Source organism: Chaetura pelagica, unplaced genomic scaffold, assembly GCF_000747805.2.
Source record: "Chaetura pelagica isolate M959 unplaced genomic scaffold, ChaPel_1.0 scaffold120, whole genome shotgun sequence".
Taxonomy (NCBI): domain Eukaryota; kingdom Metazoa; phylum Chordata; class Aves; order Apodiformes; family Apodidae; genus Chaetura; species Chaetura pelagica.
Genome location: NW_009951952.1, coordinates 1,786,127 through 1,806,124, shown reverse-complemented (window position 1 = coordinate 1,806,124; position 19,998 = coordinate 1,786,127). Strand labels below are relative to the sequence as shown.

The window sequence follows — 19,998 nt, the reverse complement described above, 5'->3', positions numbered from 1 at the left end:
CCCCCCCCTCAGCCTCTCCTCACCGGGGAGATGTTCCACTTCCTTACCCCTCCAGCCAGCCAGGGGAGCTGCAGCCTTCCCCTGCTCCTGCCTGTCCCCAGCCTACACTCAGCCCAGGCGGGTCGGCTTCGTCCCCCACTGCCGCTGTCGTGGCCCTGGAGAGCAGCTCGGGGTGGGCAACCCTTCTTGGGACGTGCCTGGCCCACGGGTAAATGGCATTTCTGCTCTGAAAGGAAGGGGGCCTGAAAAAGAGGAAGAAGACGGGGAAGGGCGCGGGGAGAGGCTGCGGAGAGGGGCAGAAGCGTTTTGCTGGCAGCGGCAAATTGAGAAGCAGGAAAAGCCAAACACATGTACGCGGAAACTCTTCACCACCCTCCTTGCCGTTTCCCAGTCATTTAACACTGTCGGGCAATATTAGAAGAGGTAGCTACCCCACACCTGCCTCCCAGCAAACAGACTCGTCCGGTGTGACAAGTCGCTGCAGCTCACTTTATTTCAGACTCAAGATACAAAACCTGCTGAGAAAAACAATCCCATAAAAAACAAAACAAAACAAAAAACCTGCAAAATCTACAACATCTTTGAAACATCAAGCCAATACCAATGCAAAAGCAACTCAGAAAACAGAAGCATTTATTACTTCTCCGATTATCTTAGACCACGGAAACAAGCAAATTCAAATACAATGGAAGAAGATCTATTTAAAACTGTTTGCCTGCAAGGCAAGATGGGCAATTTCATTCCTTAACTGCCAGTCCCCTCCTCAGCCTCTGTGTGGCAGCAGAACACAGCGGTATTCACTCAAGCATTGATTTCTAAAACCCCCACCCGGAGGGGGAAATGGAGGTGCAAAGAAGCACAGGAGGGGAGCACAGAGATTTACCTGCCGACCTGCCAGGTCAAGCTGTGCTGAAACTCACCGTAGCTCAATCCTGCCCCTTTCCCACTGGGCAAATGGACAAAGCAAATGAACTTTGTATCCCATGTGGTACTTGCAGAACAGCCACCTGCATCACTCTCTACATATTAGCAAAGAGATTTGCCAGGCCAAGGTTAGGCTGCTAAGACTAGACAAAGCACATGCAAGGAAAAAACAGAGGCAATTATTTTTGTTACAGCCTGTAGGCCAAGTGGCTACTCTTAAATCATTGTTCTGGCTTTCCAAAGGGAGGGTTCATTCTCTCTCACGTTGGTGCACATAAACAGTGCAGAGTTCATTGACTTCAAGGTCATAGAGGAGGCTGGAGCTCTTATGCTTCCCATTTTATACACAGCAATCTGAAATTTTCCCTGTGATAAGGAGGTAAATGTAGAACATCAAGCACACCTAAGAATACAGCCTTACACTGTTCAGAAGGAGGTCAGGCACATCCCCCTTTGGATTTGTCACATCAGCCAAATCCTGATTTCAGTCTATTTTCTTTACACATACCAGCTTATCTATTCTACCACACAGAAGAACACTGCACAGATTTACTGCTGTTTCTGTTTCAGCAGATGAGGATCCACTATTCATTTCATATCTAGTTCAAACCATCACTGCTTTTCAAGCCCTGTTTAGAACTTCTCTCACTGTCACTTCAAGCAGATTACACAATTTTGCCCCTTTTCAGCAAGAACCTTCTTCTCTGCAGCTTCCACCATCTCTTGCCCCCATGTCTTCAAATTCCAACTTAAATTTCACCTCCCTTCCACTTACAATTTTAGCTACATAAAAGGGCTGCTTAATTATGCAGATTTTTGCAGATTAAGAAGCTACACAAACAATGGAGGGACAAGCGACAACAGGAAAATCAGTGCTGGATGAGAATGTATCACCACATCAGTGCAGTTTGGCTTTATGTAAAAGCATTTCTCTGCCTTAAGTAAAGCCAAGCCTGCCAACGTAAGGGCCTTAATTCTGTACTGCTTTACACCTGTTTTGATCTTGAGCATCCACTCAAAATGAGTGCAAAGAAAACAATTCAAATTTGGCAGTTTCTCACGCTTGCTTTCTACAGGACTGCTAGAGATGCAAAACAGGGGAGAATGGAGCTCTTATCTGAAGTTTTAAATATTTCACTTCCGACCTGTTTTGGTTAAGCAGATGAAGAAGAGTAAACGTGAAGATACCCTGTATTTGAAAAATGCTGTTATGCAGAGGATAAGCAGAAATCTATCGGATGTCCTTAAAACGACTTCTCCCATCCATAAAACATAATGATGAGTTTCAGTTTCCAGCTGTTGCACTTGTGGTGCAAAAAGAAACATAATCAAAATATTCCTGTGCCTCTTCTTATTGTCAAGAAACACCACATTTGGAAGATTAAATCTCGGGTTCATTCTGTATTTACCTCCTTGTATATTTTATGCCAGACATCCAAGAACCAGTTTCACAGCCCATTAGTGAGTAACCAACACTTCTATTATTATTGCCTTCTACACCCTTGGAGGAGTCTCTGAAATAAGAGACATCAGACACAATCCAGAATAATGTCTCCAATGTGTTTCCTTTTCTGAAAGGACTTCATATTCTGAATACGACTGAAATGCTCCGATTGGCTGCCAATGATGTCACAACTGGGCTTATAATGCCCCTGTAAATGCAGAGAGCTAATTGTGTTCCTTTTTAATGTGTAAATCCTACCCGTAATAGCAATAAGACACAACAGACAATGCACTTCAAGGATATTACCGCCCTTTTGAGCGATTAAAGCCATTCAGCCTTCAGCTTTAGAAACAGTGGTGAGGAAGTAATTTCAGTCATACAGGAGCTCCAGGCCCATCTATTGAAACAGGCTGACTGCCTGGGGGAAGAGGAAGCCAGCTCCCCCTGCACACACCCACAGATGGGGTCCAGCAAGGAAGCACTCAGAGCAGACTGAAGGCCATCCTTATACTGCTCTGGATTAGTATGAAATGAGAGACAAGGTTTTGAAGCATACTCTGCTGCTGGTTTCTAAAACCTGCACTGGTAAGGCTTGAGTGCCCATGAAGCAAAAGAAAACACCTCTCACTCTCTTATTTCTGACCACCCACTACTGTTCTCTCATATTGTTATAACCATGGTCCTAGCGAAGGGTAGGTTAGTACACAAGGAACTAGAATTCAACACAGGAAATATGGTCCAATTAGGCCAAGGCTGACAAATGAGAGAGAGAGTCCCTAAATCCACCCTATGCCATACTCTCCCTAGCAGTAAGAAGAGAGTAACACCATCCTACCTTTGGGACAATGCTAATGCCCCCCAGCATAACAGGGATGTGAGCCACTAGAAGAAAGAGGTCTTATGCCTCCTGATAGTTCAAATAAATAATTTTTTAATGTAATGTCCTGTTCAAGTTTTTAGACTTGACATACTCCTCACTACAGAAAGGACACTGAGCTACTAGAGCGTGTCCAAAGAAGGGCAAAGAAGCTGATGCAGGGTTTGCAGAATACGTCTCACAAGGAGTGGCTGAGGGAACTGGGGTGGTTCAGCCTAGAGGAAAGGAAGCTGAGGGGAGACCTCATCACTCTCTGTAACTATCTTAAAAGAGGTTGTAAAGAGGTGGGGATCGGGCTGTTTGATGCAATCACAAGTGATAGGACAAGAGGCAATGGCCTCAAGTTGTGCCAAGGGAGGTTTAGATTGGATGTTAGGAAGAATTTCTTCAGTGAAAAGGTCGTCAGGCATTGGAACAGGCTGCCCAGGGCAGTGGTGGAGTCACCACCCTTGGAGGCTTTTAAGAGTAATACAAACATAGTACTTAGGGATATGGTTTAGTTAAGGACTTGTGAGTGTCAGGTTAACGGTTGGACTTGATGATCTTGAAGGTCTTTTCCAACCAAGGCGATTCTGTGAGACACAGCCTCATTGAACACCACAAACTGGTCTCCCCTCAACCCGAGTCCTGTCCCACTGAACAGAAAGGCTGACTAAAACCAGACAGAGTAACATTGTGACTAATGAGAAACACACTAAGAGACTTCTGCCCAGCTCCACTCCCCAGTAAAACATTTTATTTACATTATTTGTTTTGTCCTGAATTTTTTCTTTTTTTGTTTTAATCAATTTCACACACACACACTCTTTGCACCTTCTCTATGGTTATTACACTGGGGTTGTTTCCTGTCTTTACAACAAATTCAGATCTTGAGATAAGCAAATCAACTTCATGTGGATTTTAATCCCTTTATGTTACATATTAACTTGGCCTATATTGATGTGGGTGTTCTATCAGATAATTTTACATGATACTCCTCTTCCTTTCTGTAATTTCTCTATAAATTTCCACAAGGTCACTGGCATAAATACACCAGTACTATGCTTTATCTCCATAAATGTTCCTCTCCCTTTTTTCACTTCTCTTTCATTCTCAGATGAACATCCTCTGCTCTCTTCACTTCTCTCTTTTCCTTTCCCTCTTCTTCCCACCCACAAAATTTCATTTTGATCAGTCCTGTCCTCACCCCACCCATGCCTAAGGAAGGCTTCTTTTGATTTTACATTTAGCAAGCTCCTATATTACATTTCTGTTCTGAAATGTTGCCAAGAAAAATCAGTATCATCTTGTTTTTTGCATTGTCTACCTAGTGGCGTTCGCCCTTCCACTCTTCTGGAATTCAGGGCAATTAGACCTTTTCCATCCTCTTCATATTTTAGTGCAGGTCCAGGAGAATCTCCATAATTGTTCTTCTCAGCAAAAGCATGGAATCTGTAATACAAAATTTTTCACCAGTACGTAAACTACATAAACACTTCCCTAAATTTAACAAGATGTATGTCACACATGCAAAATTACAGTGGTGTACAACTTCAGAGTTCTTTATCCATTCAGGATATCCAAACCCTCAACTACTACAACACTATGAATATTGTCAAAACTTTATATACATTTGAATACATTCTGAGGTCTTTTCATGAAGAATATCCTTTCATATTGGTATCATTTACTCTGAGTCACCTTCCTTTTCAACCTCCTGGAAATCTCTTTTTTAATTAATGCTCTTAACATGCTGAGCGAGCATGCCATTTGAGATGTCTGAGATGACACTAACACCTTTTTATCAGATTATCCTCCCAGTTGAAAGCCCAACAGGAACATTTATTTCATTATCAACATACAAATCAGGAAGTCAAGCAGACTTCATTTACCCTCATTGTCAAAACAGAAAAGCTCTCAGAGCAGGAAAAAGATGCATTTCTAATAGAGAACTACACTAGAAACAGGCTCAAGCCATAAAAAGCCCATGAATTGGACATTCCTATGGGAAAGCTGACTTAAACTTATAGACAGTTATTGGGCAAATACCCACTAGCAAGATATTAATTGGCCCGGTAAGGCTCTGCACCAAAGACACACCATGCAAAAAGAAGATAGTGGGTATCACAAATAAAACAATTATTTTCAGCTCCCTACTACAATCCTTTTTGCCTCTTTCTCTACTGTACAAGAAATATTCACTTTCCTTTTATAACGGAGGTTAAAACACTGCCAAAAGAAAATGAAGGTGACTGACAATGTACCTGGTATCATGGAGGTACCCTGGTTCTAAATGACCACAAACATTTTAGACACACATCAGGCCAGAGCAAACGTAACACTTGACCAGTCGTCTTTTTTTGGCAGATGCTCCATCTCTTAAAAGCTACTTCTAAACACAGATGGCTACAAAAGAACTAAACAGCAGCCATCTTACCAATTGCCCTGCTGTCATTTGTGAGATTTCTGCTGTTGGAGGTCTTCCCACTCTTGCACAAACAACAGTGAAACAGAAAGAGCCAGCAGCCATTTCACAGCTCTGTAACTTTACGGTGACTTCTGTTACACAGGCAAACACCTACAGCGTCCTACTGCCCTCCTGCTGCTCAGCATGAGTTTGGTGTGGTGGAGTTTTGTGTTTGTTCATTTGGTTTTCTTCTTTTGATAGCAGAATCCAGATTAAAGATTTATTATCCCTTTCTGAAGGCTGACTCTCACTACACAGCTGATTCCCAAGATAATGTAGCCAACAAGCTATGTGGAATATATGAGTTTCCACCAAATAGATGCTAGAGAGTGTGGTACACAACTGCATTTCCACACAACCAGGCCTGACGGATGCCAACACACTTTCTGTTGTTGCAGGAACTGCCCACTTAGGACAGGCATCCCCTTTTCAGTACATGTCTGTATGGCACTTGATCCAACAACACTAGATTCTTTGCTGGTGCCTGTAGATATTAGCAGAATACAAACAAATACAATAAAAGCTTGTTTCAGTTTATGTTGTGACTCTTCCCCTTGAACAATTTTTCAGACTTCAGAAGAGGAGCAGATGACTGACCACTTTGGATATAAAGCAGGATTGCCCTGCCTGCAAGCCAGTGAGCACCTGTGTGGACAGAAGCTGGTCTGTTGGAGTTGGTCCTGCATTTTAGTCATGTATCTTAGTAATATACCTTGGACTGTTTTCCCAGTTTCCCCACTTACTGAACTGCTCTGTTTCATTCTTCTCATGAGTAAACCAGGGAGATCTTCAGATACCATTCCCAGTAGCAAAGCATTTTACAATAACCCAAAAAATTACTGTGATGCTTCTTTGTCCTACCTGCCAGAGGCCAAGCAGCTCAACTCCTTCAGAAAACAAATAGTTTCAGCTTCCCTGGCATTGAAAGATACGGTGTTGACTGGACATGGGCCATGAGAAACTTTCTCAAGGAGTAGCTGCTTTGTGTCCACTGAAATATCACCCACAGCAAAGTAATAAACGGCTTCAACCTGTCATTAAACAGAAAAAAAAAAAACAGGAATTGGAAGTCATTGTTTTACACAGATACCAGGTACTTAATCAGTCCCTGTCCTGTGCTGAGTACTGGTAGGAAAATTCAGTAGAACGGAGTCATTATTTGGGCTAGAAGATGTTCAGACCTTTGGTTCTCCCTCTCATTTATAATAGTAACTCAAATGAACTCCAAACAATATTTCCTGAAGTGAGAGGAGCCTCTGGGTCTGATTCTGCCCAACGCAAACCCCTTTCCACAGAACTTAATTGAAGCCAAAGAGAGATGTAAGGAATTGCAATACAACTGCATCATTAGTTAGGACAAGGCTCTGTGCAGCATTCCACTTTTGTGAAGAGAGATGCTGTGCTGATGCCTTGCCAGGGCTGAACACCAGTAGCAACTTTTATGCCAGACATGCTTTTACTGGCAGCATGTATTTTGAGGCTAGGAAAGATGCATCGTTCTTTGAATGCCACTGCTGGTATTTACAGATAATTTGTATATTTTAATACTTTCCCATGCAGAGGGTTTATTATGACCCCACACACTTACTTATATCCTTTAGTTATTGCTTGAGTATTACATTATGAGGGATTGGATGTTACCTGCACTTATCCATACTAACAATCTTCATGGTAAGCATGCTTCTTGAATTTTCACCACCATTAAAAAAAATATAACAACAGCTATGCCAAAATTAAGTTCAAGACAGTAAGCATAGTATATCAGTCCTATGGCATCGTTCATACCAAAGAGAAATATCTGATTAATAGTTGTTTAACTGGCTGTAGGATCCCTGTACTGTCCCACATCATAAGCACATTGACAAACTGACATGGACTTCAGATTTCAAGCTCTCATCCTTCCCCACCTTTTGCCACCCATACTTGGTCTAATCCCAGTCACTGGAAGACATCTCTCACAAGCAGCAACCCAATCTCAGGCTAGACCAGCCAATAAATTAATTAACCTTGTCATCTTGGGCTTTCCTTGGATCTTGTAGAGGGGCAAGACACTCCATGAGGGAGGCAGGGCCCATTGTTACAGACCCCACTTGCTTGGGAGCAAGCACATCTATGGTCAAACAGGCATCACTGTTAATGCTAAACAAATACTAAGGTTAAAGAAAAGAATTAATGTGTTTCATTAAAGTGCAAGATTAACAAAATACTTCTTAGTTTTAGGAACAGGTGCACAGAAAAAAAATGGAAGAACTCTTGCACCTATCTGTGCTTTAGCTCAGTTTTACAAGGTTTCCTCTGTTTCATCCAGCTAAAAATCTATCCAAACATGCTTGCAGCCCTTCCAGCTGACACCAGGTCCTTAGACAACACCTTTGTCCTATTCCTCTTCCTGAAGAGGCTCCTGATCTGCAGGAATGCATATTCCACAACCATTTTTCTCTGTGTTCCTTTAGATTCACATCTCCTCCTCCCTCCTAAGACTGCCAATAATTCATAAACTTTATATGCAATAAGGATATACATTTTCATACTTCCTCCAAAGGATTTACTGTCTGCCTCTGCAACTTTTAAAAATGCTGACATTTCTTAAGCATAGCTGAGGCAGAACCAGCTCCTCCCAAGAAAATAAACAAAATTGCCAGCCACAAACAGACAATCCACTCTACTTAACTACAAACCCAGCAACATCAGACCACAAAGGAAATGTTCCCTACAGATTAGTGGAGAAAGGTTAAAACTTTCCATTTAGTCCTTCATATTCTGAAAAGCCATGTAAGGAAGCAAACTTAATACACGAAGAGGAAGGAGAACAACAAGAACAGTTCCTCAAAGTCTTTACCTTGGTGGGAGGTATGTTTTGGATGGGTGACCCACAATTTGCACCTGTACAGAACTGCACTGAGGACGCATCTGTGGCAGGCAGAGCTCAAAGGATTGAAATATTACAGCAGAGGGATCTTGAGCTTGGGATTGACAGGTCATGAGGAAAGGAAATCTAGGGAGTTACCACATATGGGAAGAAAAGCTCAGCTAAAGGAATGACAGGAAGAGCCAAGTCTAAGGAAAAAAAAGAGCTATTGTTTTGGAGCCAATTCTATTGATTAAGCCAGTTCTGAGGAATGAGTCCTTTGGGACTGTCCAGGGAGTATGCAGCTTTTGCCTAGGACTGAATGGGGTCTCCTACAGCCTGCAGTGCAGTGAAGCTGCACTCAAGTGAACTATCAGTCATGAATTATAATGACTGTATTTAGGAGTAATTGAAGTTTGTCTTCAATTGTGGCACCTGCCACAACTCCCCCAGATTACCTACTAGCGCACCAATGTCCAGAAAAAATAATAGAGGTCTCACTGTTGGATGGATTTTAACTTCTCTTTATTCATAGGCAGACCCACCAGGTCCAAAAAGCCTTTTTCATCCAGGCAATACTGAAATCTAAATACAGGCTCCCTTCTGGCCCCCCCCCCATCCCCCCCAGGAAATCAATACTATCCTACAAATTGGAAATGTTAATAAAATTTACAAAATAAACATTTTTAAAGCAATCATAAAAAAATCTCACTGCTGCACAATTTGTTCCTCATCCAGCTCTTTTTTAATACCAGTTTCCAAACATCAAGGTTCATCTGTGTGAGAACCTACCAGCACAGGGAACGAGCAGGAAACTCAAGCAAATTTACCTTCTTCAAACTATGTCTCAGAATGAGATTACAAAGGAGCTAGGATTGGATCTGTGCACAGGAGTGGATCTTACTGGCAGTGAAAAACAATGCTTCTTGTCCACATAAGGCAGGCCAAATTTGCCATTTAATTTGGGTGGTTGGGAACTGAAACAATGTACATTATATGCAAATTTGGTATTTCTTTAAAAAAACAAGTTTTAAGTGACTATCTCAAATTATGGCATGTATGGTCTATGTCTTGTAGCTCTACTATAGTGAATATAGTGATATGGTACTTTCAGAATCAGACAGAATTTAATTGCAGCAATACCTGTGCATGCATTGTCTTTTTGTTCTGGAAGAAACTCTAGCTATAACCTGGCTGATGAAAATGTATTTGCACAGCCCTACCATGAGTCAATGCTTAAATAAAACTCTCTACTTACTATTTTGGATTTAAATAAAATTTTTCATTAACACTTTGGATACATAACAGAATTAAAATAGTTTCCCCTGCCTTCAATAATGTTGGTACCAGCAATTTTCTCATGAACATGAAGCCCTGAAAGACATGTATGGCAAAGAAAGTGGAAGGGAAGATGTTTTCACTTTCCCTTAATGTCTGAATATGTTATTTATTCTGTGTACTCCAGAAAAGAAAATAAATAAGTTTCTGCATTCAAAATACAGTACATTTACATAAACAGGCCATCAGCAAACATAGCATGCAGCTACACTTGGGGAAAAAAAAAACAACCAACAAACCTTCCCAATGCCATCATTAATATTTATCTTTGCAATATTCATCAGGGCAAACCACACTAGTCAGTCAGGCAGTGAGAAGTCTTGGATTTCCTTGGTGCTGCTGAAAAGCTGTGTGAGCTTACCGACTCATCACTCCTGCCTTCCAGCAGGGCTCCAGCAGAGCTGCTGGGGCTGGCAGTTGTCACAGGGTCCAGCTTCCAGAGCCATGTAACTGCAGACTTTACAGTATGCTCAGACACAGGAGTAGATTTCTGTTGCCACTTCACCAGATCCTGAGCAGCCCTGAAAATGACATCAGCTATAAATCAGAAATAATGAGAATAATGCTGGCAGAGCAAAAGAGTGGAGCTCTGCTATTGTTGCTAGTCTTTCATATTCTTATGCAATCATTACAATAAATGGCAGATACTAAATCTAGATTTGCAATAAAAGAAGTAGAGGGAAAATAAAACCCTTAAAAAATACTGCAATTCTATATGAATTTTTCTTGAGACAACTGTTTCCTAAGTAGGGTCAAGAGAAAAGTACTTAAAAAACATTTCCTAACTCATCTCTTCTCTCAACATAAAAACACATTTGAGTTTTTCAAATATGTGTATGAAAAGAAAATCTGGCTTCCAGAGGTCTCTTGCTACAACTTGCTGCATGACCACTGTGTCAGACCATTTTAATTGACACATTTTTTGTAGTAGTAGTGCTGATCTTTACCCATCAAAACAAAACTTCTGAAGCTAAGCTTTTTGGTATTTCAATTGCTGAAAAGCCTCAATAATACAGAAGTACAAAGCATATGAGCATGTGCATTTGTACACAAAAAGACAGAAAGCAAATGAAAAAAATAACTGGTTCCAGTATCTGGGATATTTCATCCAGCAGTATTTTGAAGATTTTCTTACAAACCCTACAATTCCAAGATTCTTTTAAAACAATAATTACTATGATATATTGCTCTTTGTCTCTCTTCTACATAAACAAACAAATAGATGAACACAATTATTGTTCCTCATTTTTTACTTGGCTTTGCAGAAAATTAAAAAAAACACATTGATTTATGTTCTCCAAAGCTATGGAAGTTATCTTCCTTTTTTCAAATGTCAGTTGTATCACAATCTAGAGAATTAAGATAGGAAACCAGAATGAAGGCAGTAGGACAAAGCTTGGGTAAAACTATCATAAGAATCACAGTGTAGTTGCAAGTTATCATTGTGGAACCTAGTTTAAAATTATACATGATCTAATTTGTGCTTCTTTTTTTCATAGTCACAAAACGTCATCAATCTATCCAAACCCAAGCTTATGCCTTCAAACCTTTATGCATATTTAAGAATTTGTGCAGGGATAACTTAAAATTTGAATGGCTGCTTCTATTTTTTTATATTCAAATTCATCTACTCGTGCTGGGAACAAGCACTTGTCCTTTGTTATGGAAATCTAGGATTGTCTCCCAGTTCTTCTGCTGATTTCTGTGAGCATATAAATCTATAGAAATACAAATGACTATGCCTGTGCCTATGGCACTGGGGGGAGTGTACATTTAGCTGTAAGGCAGAAACCTGTAATGCCTAGAGACAGAAGAAATGCCTCGGCAGTCAGATCGGATCTCACTGCTTCACTCTGTAATACTTAGATGCCTGAAGAGCATTGCTGCTCTTGCAAAGTCCCCCTTATCTTTCTGGTTTTCTGTGATACATTTGCAGAATGCATATCTCAGTCTTTGGGTTCTGTCAATGTTTATCTGTTCTTCAGGGCAACACTGGTCTTCTGTTAAACAGAAGGAGCAAGCTCAGCATGGCAGTGGGTGAAACTTGGTGGAAAAGCTACAGATATTGCCATGACATGATTCAGGACAATTTCCACTACATAAAGGGGAATGCATCCAAATGCATGTCTGTAAGATATGAGACTCCCTTCTGTTCTCCAGCTATTGGCAGACATGGACTTCTTTGCTTAGCCTGGAGAAGAGAAGACTCCAGGTGGTGTCCCAAAAGCAGGGTCCATCACCCGGTGGTGCAAGAAGCCAACCCACACACAGAATGGAGATACTTGCTTTTAATAGCCAGATCTCCACAGGAAAGGGTGCAGGGTGGTATTCCACAAAGCAGGCTCAATTTCCCAAAACACAAGTGCTACTTTTACACCTAAAAGTGGGAGACATAACTTTAATATTAAACTGTCATTCACACACAATTGGTTAACTAGTTCCTCACTTCTGTTTAAAATGGCAGGTCACTAGGCATGCTCAAAGAGTAAGGGGCCTTTTATTAGTAGGGGTCTCTCTAGCCTATGGGTGGGTATTTTAGTATATTTAGTATATATTAATGGTACGTTAGTACAGTGAATCCAATTACTCCGTGTTCAAGGCTGTAAATTGTGGGTAGTGCTCCTTTCCATCCCTTTCCTCAGTCTTGCAGCTGTGCTGCAGACCTGTCTCAAGGGTTGACTGCTTGGGGACTCGTTTTTCTCTAATTGGGATCTGTTTTCTTCTAATTCTGTTATGTAATCTCTATTTTTATTCCACGTGTCTCTTTTGTTCTCTTTTATGTGATTTTCCCCCAAATTTGATTTTTTCCCAAAAATGTTAATTATTTCAATTAATAACTGACATCCCAGAGACAGCTTATTGCAGCATTTCAATACTTAAAATGGGCTGATAAGAAAGATGGGGACAGACTTTTTAATAGGGCTGGTAGCGAGAGGACAAGGGGTAATGGTTTTCAACTAAAAGAGAGTAGATTTGGACTAGATATTGAGAAGACATTTTTATGATGGGGTTGGTGAAACACCGGAACAGGTTGCCCAGAGATGTGGTAGAAGCACCACCCCAGAAACATTCAAGGCCAGGTTGCATGGAGCACTAAGCAACCTGATCTAGTTGAAGATGTCCCAGCTCATCGCAGGGAATTGGACTAGATGGCCATTAAAGGTCCCTTCCCGACCCTGATAATTCTATGACTCTATGATTCTTTCTGCTTACCAAATGAGGTTGAATCTGGCAATTTGGGTCACCTGTTCCTCAAGCACCATAGTAAGTGCATCCCGACATAGATCAAATTCAGCTGGAGCTGCAGTGCCAAAATCCATAACAATGACAATGCACTGTTCTTGAATCACCCCAAATATCTGCCGGCTCCCGCTGGTTAACCATTCCATTCGCTGCTGGTAGAGCTCAATAGCTTCCATCAGGCAATCCACAAAATGAAGAATCAGTTCTTTTTTGGCTGTCAGCTTTATTTAAATATGGGAGAGAAAGAAACTGAACATCAAAACAAATAACACAAATGCAGCTCTGAGCTTAGCACAGCTGCAATAGCTGGTTTGCATGTGCCAGATATGCCAGCCAAGGGTAGCAGTGAAAACAACCCATTTTTCTTCCACTATTTCAGGAGCAAAATACTTGACAAGTGCATCTAAGCTATAATAGAAAAGAAACTGCATTTTGTCCTAATTGCTTTTCATAATCTTATTACACGAGCATGGGACAGTGCCAGTGGGTTGTCTGACTTGCCTGTCTCAAGACTGGAGCAATTAGAATGAGCTGCTAGGATAAAGAAAGCGCTGCAGAGCAGATGGGTGAACAAACAAGGACACAGAAACTTTGTCCCTTCTTAGGCTAGAATTTTGACTGGCTCTTAAAAATTTGTACAGCAATACAAAGGAGCCTACGGTTTGTTTCTGGGGCACTTCAGTCTCCACCTTGTCTGTAGTGTATGAAGGGAAAACCTAACAAATTTCCTGTTTCTACTATTTTTTCACCAGCAATGCCCAGCATTACAGCTTAACTATTTATGGGTAGGTTCTTAGGCAAACTTAGTTCAGGCAACTGCAGCCAACAACTTAAACTTCCCATACCAGTATCAATAAAACAAGAAAAACCCAGATTCAGTATTAAAATGAAAAACAGCAAAGCCTCCCTATGAATACATGCAAACACATTCACCATGCAAAATTATTTGTGGGTTTTAAAACTCCCCACAGGTTCCAGTAAAGACAATCCTCCGATATCTCTGACCCATGTCAGCTAATCTACCAGCTACCTTCTACCTCCAAACACCTTTCCAGAACCAAGTACAAAACCTTGGGAGATAAAGATGGTTATAAACAAGAACATTTCTCAGGGAGAAGATATCTGGTGTGCCAGACTGCACACTTCTTCCTCTTGTTCCTACTCTTCTCTGTTCTTTAATGTCAGCTAGGGCCCTGTAATGTGCCTCCCAGATACAGTCTCAGGCTGCCTGCCAAAGGAATGTAGGCCTGTGAAGGAGCACTTAGAAAATCCAGTTTCCTCCTATGACAGCCAGACTCATACAAAGAAGCTTACTGCACTACACTGACCAAACTCCATTTCAAAATAATTTTCTTGCACCACTTCTTCGTTTCTAGCGAGCCAGTCCAGATTCCCATTTCTCTGAGGGCTGGAAAACTCTTAACTGTCCAGCCTAAACACATTCATGGCAGTTCATACCCATTTATTCTTTGACTAGCAAGCCTTTTAGCATAGAAAACTACAGCTTTTCCCTATCCCTGTAATTTGCTTTTCTGTAGGCATTCAAGGGCAATAATGCTACCCTTTGTCAGTCTTTTTTTGTCTTACTTAGACATGTTACCATCAAACAAGCTCTCTTGTAAGATCAGCACTCTATTGCACTTCATCCTACTGGCTCTTCCAGTACCTACTGTGGTTTGAACTGCTTCTTCTCAACTTGTGGTAACTGTACACAATATTGTACACAACAACCTAAATGAGATCTCACCAGATCTTGTACAGTGTCATTGCTACTTTGATGCTACCAGAAATGTCCTTCCTACTGCTCCCAACATATCCTAAGATTAAAAGACAGATAGATATTCACCATGGAATTATTGAGGAAAAAAATGAGGGAAAAGGCCCCCTGGAATAATTCTTTTCCCTTGTGCCTGAGAAGCTAGTTACCAGAAAAACATGACAAGCCATTTGCTTTTGTAAAATCCTTTATGAATTAACTCTCTCCCCTCCTTGCTCACATGCATATCTCTTCAATCAGAATCCATCCTCTCAACAATGAGGCTGACAGCAGCTGTTGCTAAGACATTCCTTAAAACATGAGCCTGGGCACAGATCCAGCTAGCTGTCTCTATTGAGTAGGCTGAGCCTTTTGTGACCTGCTGGCACTAAGTAAAGCAGCACTCTGCATTGGCAATGACAGCGCCTTATGTCTTCTTATTTCAGCATCTCAATTTCTTTTATTGACTATATATTTATTTTATTTTTAACTCGGCTGAGCATCTTCTTTTTAAGTGTTCCCTCTTTCAAGACAGGGTAAATATTGCTTAGATATTGCAGTCTTGCCTGGGAAGATTTACTGCAATGCTGCACCAAGGCAAAAGTGTGAGATTTTGCAAGGAAAAAAGAAAATATATCTAGCTTCTACATCACTGATTGTTGTCACTAACAGACAAAACAGGGGGAAAAAAAAATGATCAAGAGATGAAGTTCTCACATAAAGAATATAATTATTTCATGCAATAGGGAGACATCTTAGCCACATCACTCTGCTACAGTGATACAAACTTTTAAGTGCACAGGGAAGTAACCAGAAGTCAGTCACACTTACATGGTACACGCTGCCATCTTGCACCCTCTTGTACTGAGGGAACAGACCATCTGCATACCGAGAAGCCACAAGTTTCCCCAAGGTGGTCACATAATCTACAGTAAAGGTTACATGAGATCAAGAGGCTAATCACAAGGATTACGTCAGAAATTGATCACGTTACTATGCATACCATCCATGCATCTGTATTGAGCTCCTGACGTTAAGAAACTAGACAGAAATTGTTTTCTTTCTACATTTTTTTTCTGGGTATGTTTAGGTTGGGTCCCTGCAAGCACCAACAGGCCTTGATTGCCCTGATCAGCCACACCTGGGGTTTCCAGTCACAGGGTGGTCAGGCCTGGGTGCCCAGTCTTCACTGTGTTGCAGGTGCACCTCAAATTCTGCTAATGGACTTCTCTCCTGGAGAGACCTCTCAGGCTCCTAGACCTATTGTGGCCTTGTCTTCAGTCTTGTTTCTGGCTCCATCTCCTGCTGCTTCTGGCTCCACTCCCTGGCTGGACCCTAGACCTGCTTCATCACTTCACCTTGTCTGGGACTGTTTGTGACCACTGTTAGCAGCATCCTGTTCTGCTTGCAGTGCTTAGATGCTGCAGGACTGCATCCTGGTCAGTAAGGGCACTGCCTGGGCTGCTGCCTCCTTTGGCTCCTGGCTCATTTTCCCACCATGGAGCAGCCCTGCTGTTGCTGCTCTCTGCCAGTTTAGTAAGAAGTGGGGAAAACCCCCACATTTAATTATAGGCCAAAAAGCTACATGGGACTTTAATAAATGAAAGGTTTGGGCAACAAAACTTCTGTATTATCCATTTACCTCACAACAGGACTTGCAAATATTTGTCCATCAAACAAAATACAAAATCTGGTACAGATAATGTTGTTCTCTTACACAACTAAACGGGTGCAGATGTGGGTGCAACTAAGGAAAACGTTGCACCATGCTCTTTCAGGAGCTAGAAGTCTTCTACAGGATCTCCACTGATAGGAAAACATTAGGGGTGGGAATATTTAACATCACAAAAAGCAGTCATTCTGTACAGCATGCTGCCCTGCTAATCTAGTACATTCTGCTCCTTCTTCATCTCAACATACAGGATTTCAGGATTGCCACTGTTGATCTTTGAGTGACCTATGGACACAAGCCAGCCAAAATCTTAAATTATGCAACCTAGAGCAATTGCAATACATTACAATTCCTACTTCTCAGGCAGCAGGCTCTTAAAAGAATGCCTTACCAGGCTCTGCAGAACATTATTATGGCAGTGAATAATAATTATTAGCAAACTCTTCCCCTCCAGCTGTCAGATAACTGCAAAGGAATATTTTTCTATAGCCTGACTTTGCATGAAAAGCAGCCTGAATTCTAATCAAATTCAACAGCTTCCTTAAAGCTGGATCTCTGGAAATAATATATTATTCCCAAGCAAGGTGGCTCGTCCTAGTGATGAACTAGATTGCAGATTATGGCACAGCATGCATTACACTTGCCATCTAAATATAGACAGAGATCTTATGGCGTGTTGTTTGCAGAAAAAAGACTAACAGCCTCAGCAGCACGAGTTATTTCCCAGCTACAGCTAAACTGGAGAGGATGTGAACTTGCCTAGGGTAAAGCAACAGTACAGTCGAGTAAGGAAATCCCTTCTCAGATCGTAAGTCTTTCTCAGATCAAAAGGCACTGGAGTTCCTCAGTTCTCCAAACTGGCCATGTCAGCAACTGTGGATACAGCTTCCCTTTCTGCCATTACCGTAAGATAAAGGAAAACAAGAAAATCTCCTCTGTGTACACTGGAGTGCAAAATAAGTGTGACTCTAAAGACTACTCAAAGGGGTTTTTTTAATATATTATTCTATTATTTATTTGTCTTATACCTTGCCTGTGCTGGAATCCAATCTGCGACAAAATCTGGGGCAAGGACAATTTGTTTCTTTTGAGCCCATGAAGCTGAAGCCATTTAGAAGATGAAATGAGGGGCTGTACATCCATGTCCCACTGACTGTCTGCCAGTGTCCTTTCCTTCTCTTTTGATTTCTTCTTGTGGGCCTCAAGGGAATCTTCAGGATTTTTTCTGGGCTCTGAATCAAAAGCATCTGTTGTAAAGAGAAATGAGAGAAACACAACAGTTACACCAATTTTTTAATTTGACTGGTCTCCTTTCTTTACCTGTGTCCTGTGGTGCTCTGCACACATCCAGCTCACTTCTTGTTTTCTTTTGTTACACTGAACAATGTTCTTAGTCTGGAGGGCTGCTCTCAGTCCTACATGTCTGCTCACTGGTATGTCTTTTTATTCATCCACAAATATTTATGTTCAATTTATTAAAGAAAACGTTTCTTGTATGCTGAAATCTAAACCCTGAAAGCTAAGTTTGCCTAACGGCAACTCTTCCAGCTCCTCAGACATCTCTCCTAAATCTTGGGAATCAGAACTCATAACAGGCATTCACAGATTGGTGGACCATCACTAGATGCACATTAGAAGCATCATGCAATAAAGAAGGATTTCTTAACAATTATATGTTGAACTCATAAGAGACAGCAGCACCCACAGCAGTTCCCAACTTTACTGCAAGGCTGGTGAAACTCTCCCTCCTCGCATCATTTATCTCAGTGTAAATGATGGTTCTGGCAGCATCTAGCCCAGGCTGTGATGGATCCTGTTATAAGGTGTGTAGGTGTGGTGCCTGGGGGCATGGTTTAGTGGCAGATTTGGGAGGGTGCTAGTAGGTGCTAGATCATCAGTTGGACCTGATGATCTTAAGGGTCTTTTCCAACCAAAATGATTCTATGGTTCTCTATCTGCATGCACAGGAAATCATGGACATGAAGGTCCAGTTTAATTTTAAGCTCTACAGAAAAACATATCTCAGCACCAATGCATAGTTGGCTGGGCTAGCTGCACTTGAAACTGGAAGCAGAGAAAAGCCCAGAGCCTAGAGTGGCTGAGGCAGAACTGGAAGCGATGACAACAGTAACGCCTCTATTCCTCAGCACAGAGGTTCTAGGACTTTGGTATTTCCTGTTCATTCCCAAAATACTTTGCATGAGCTAAGCTTGCTCTACTTGATTAAATAGCCTTGCTGTATCTAAATTTATTTTCTGTGGACCTATGATATTTCAGTCCATTCTCCCCAGCCATCAACATGATCTGGGGTATCTGAGTCCTCCATCACCCATGTACTCTAAGCTGGCTGTAAATGTACCACATGGATCAGACTGGTCCAAGAAAGGTACTTCTGTCTTTAATGACAAGAAAATAACCTTCAGTATAGTTTTGAATGTTATCAGAACTCTCTGCAAAGGCCAAACGTTAAAACTGACATGGTTACTAATGTTCATCAAACAGACTCCTCCTCAGTTAATAATACACAAAGGAAATGAGACCATGTCTTCAGAAGTCATCTTTCAGTGACAGCAGGCTTCTCTAGGGTACAGGCTGGCACCAACTCTTTCACAGTCATCAGTCCTACAAGCAGGGCACTGGGCTGACATTCCTGTATAGGCTGGCATTTTACCAGCCCTCCTCCTCCACTCGATACAGAAGCAATAGTCACAGATGTTAACTCTAGAGAGACACAGGTGAAGGTTTCCAGCTGTCTGAGTCAGGTACTGTTTGCCGTCATCTAACAGTCACTCCCAGTTTCTTCCTCTGAAAATGCAGAAAGGCCAGCACAGGTGAGACTAGCACAGCTTCAGAATGGCTTGCACACAGCTAGCAGCATGCACACCACAATGCTGCAAGAAAAACTGGAGATTATCCAGGGAAACATAGAACTGATGCAAAAATATTCCTGAGTTACTCACAGTCACTCCAGGCAAGTCTCTTTGATGGATTGACAGCCATGATGGATCTCGATTGGCAGCTCCTCTTTCATTTCTTCTAAAAGACCTGAGGAATTATTATGGTTTTTAAAAAATAGAATATTCACATGCACAGGTCAATATTAACTGGAGACCAGACTTCACAGGTCCATGCAATAATAAACTGCTGAAGGTTAAGATCAGGATTTTCCTTGAGGAAAACAATGTTATAAATGAACAAGGATAGCAACTCCCCGTGTCAAGAAAGCTGAAGACAGATTTGACAGGGAGCCCCATACTCAGAAATGAGAAACTGGGAAATAGGTAATATTGTTTCACTTCCTTCCCTCTAAATTACCATTAAAAAGAGCAACACATATGCTAGAAAAATGAGTGTGGTATTTGGGCCTGCTGTCAGCCAGCTGTATTGTATTCTATTATTGCTTTGCATTATACCTTACCTTTGCTATAATCCCATTTATGACTAAACCTG

General features: G+C 41.4%; 1 protein-coding gene across 1 annotated transcript in view; it reads right to left on the bottom strand.

The window, feature by feature from the left end:
- The window catches only part of VWA3B (von Willebrand factor A domain containing 3B), a 62,033-nt gene extending 42,485 nt beyond the window's left edge, over positions 1-19,548 (bottom strand). The window contains 7 exon segments of the mRNA XM_009999082.1: positions 4,552-4,676; positions 6,553-6,722; positions 10,239-10,398; positions 13,091-13,341; positions 15,708-15,802; positions 17,577-17,798; positions 19,509-19,548. Of these exon segments, the coding sequence (XP_009997384.1) occupies positions 4,552-4,676; positions 6,553-6,722; positions 10,239-10,398; positions 13,091-13,341; positions 15,708-15,802; positions 17,577-17,798; positions 19,509-19,548 (1,063 nt within the window).
- Between the last annotated feature and the right edge of the window lie 450 nt (positions 19,549-19,998).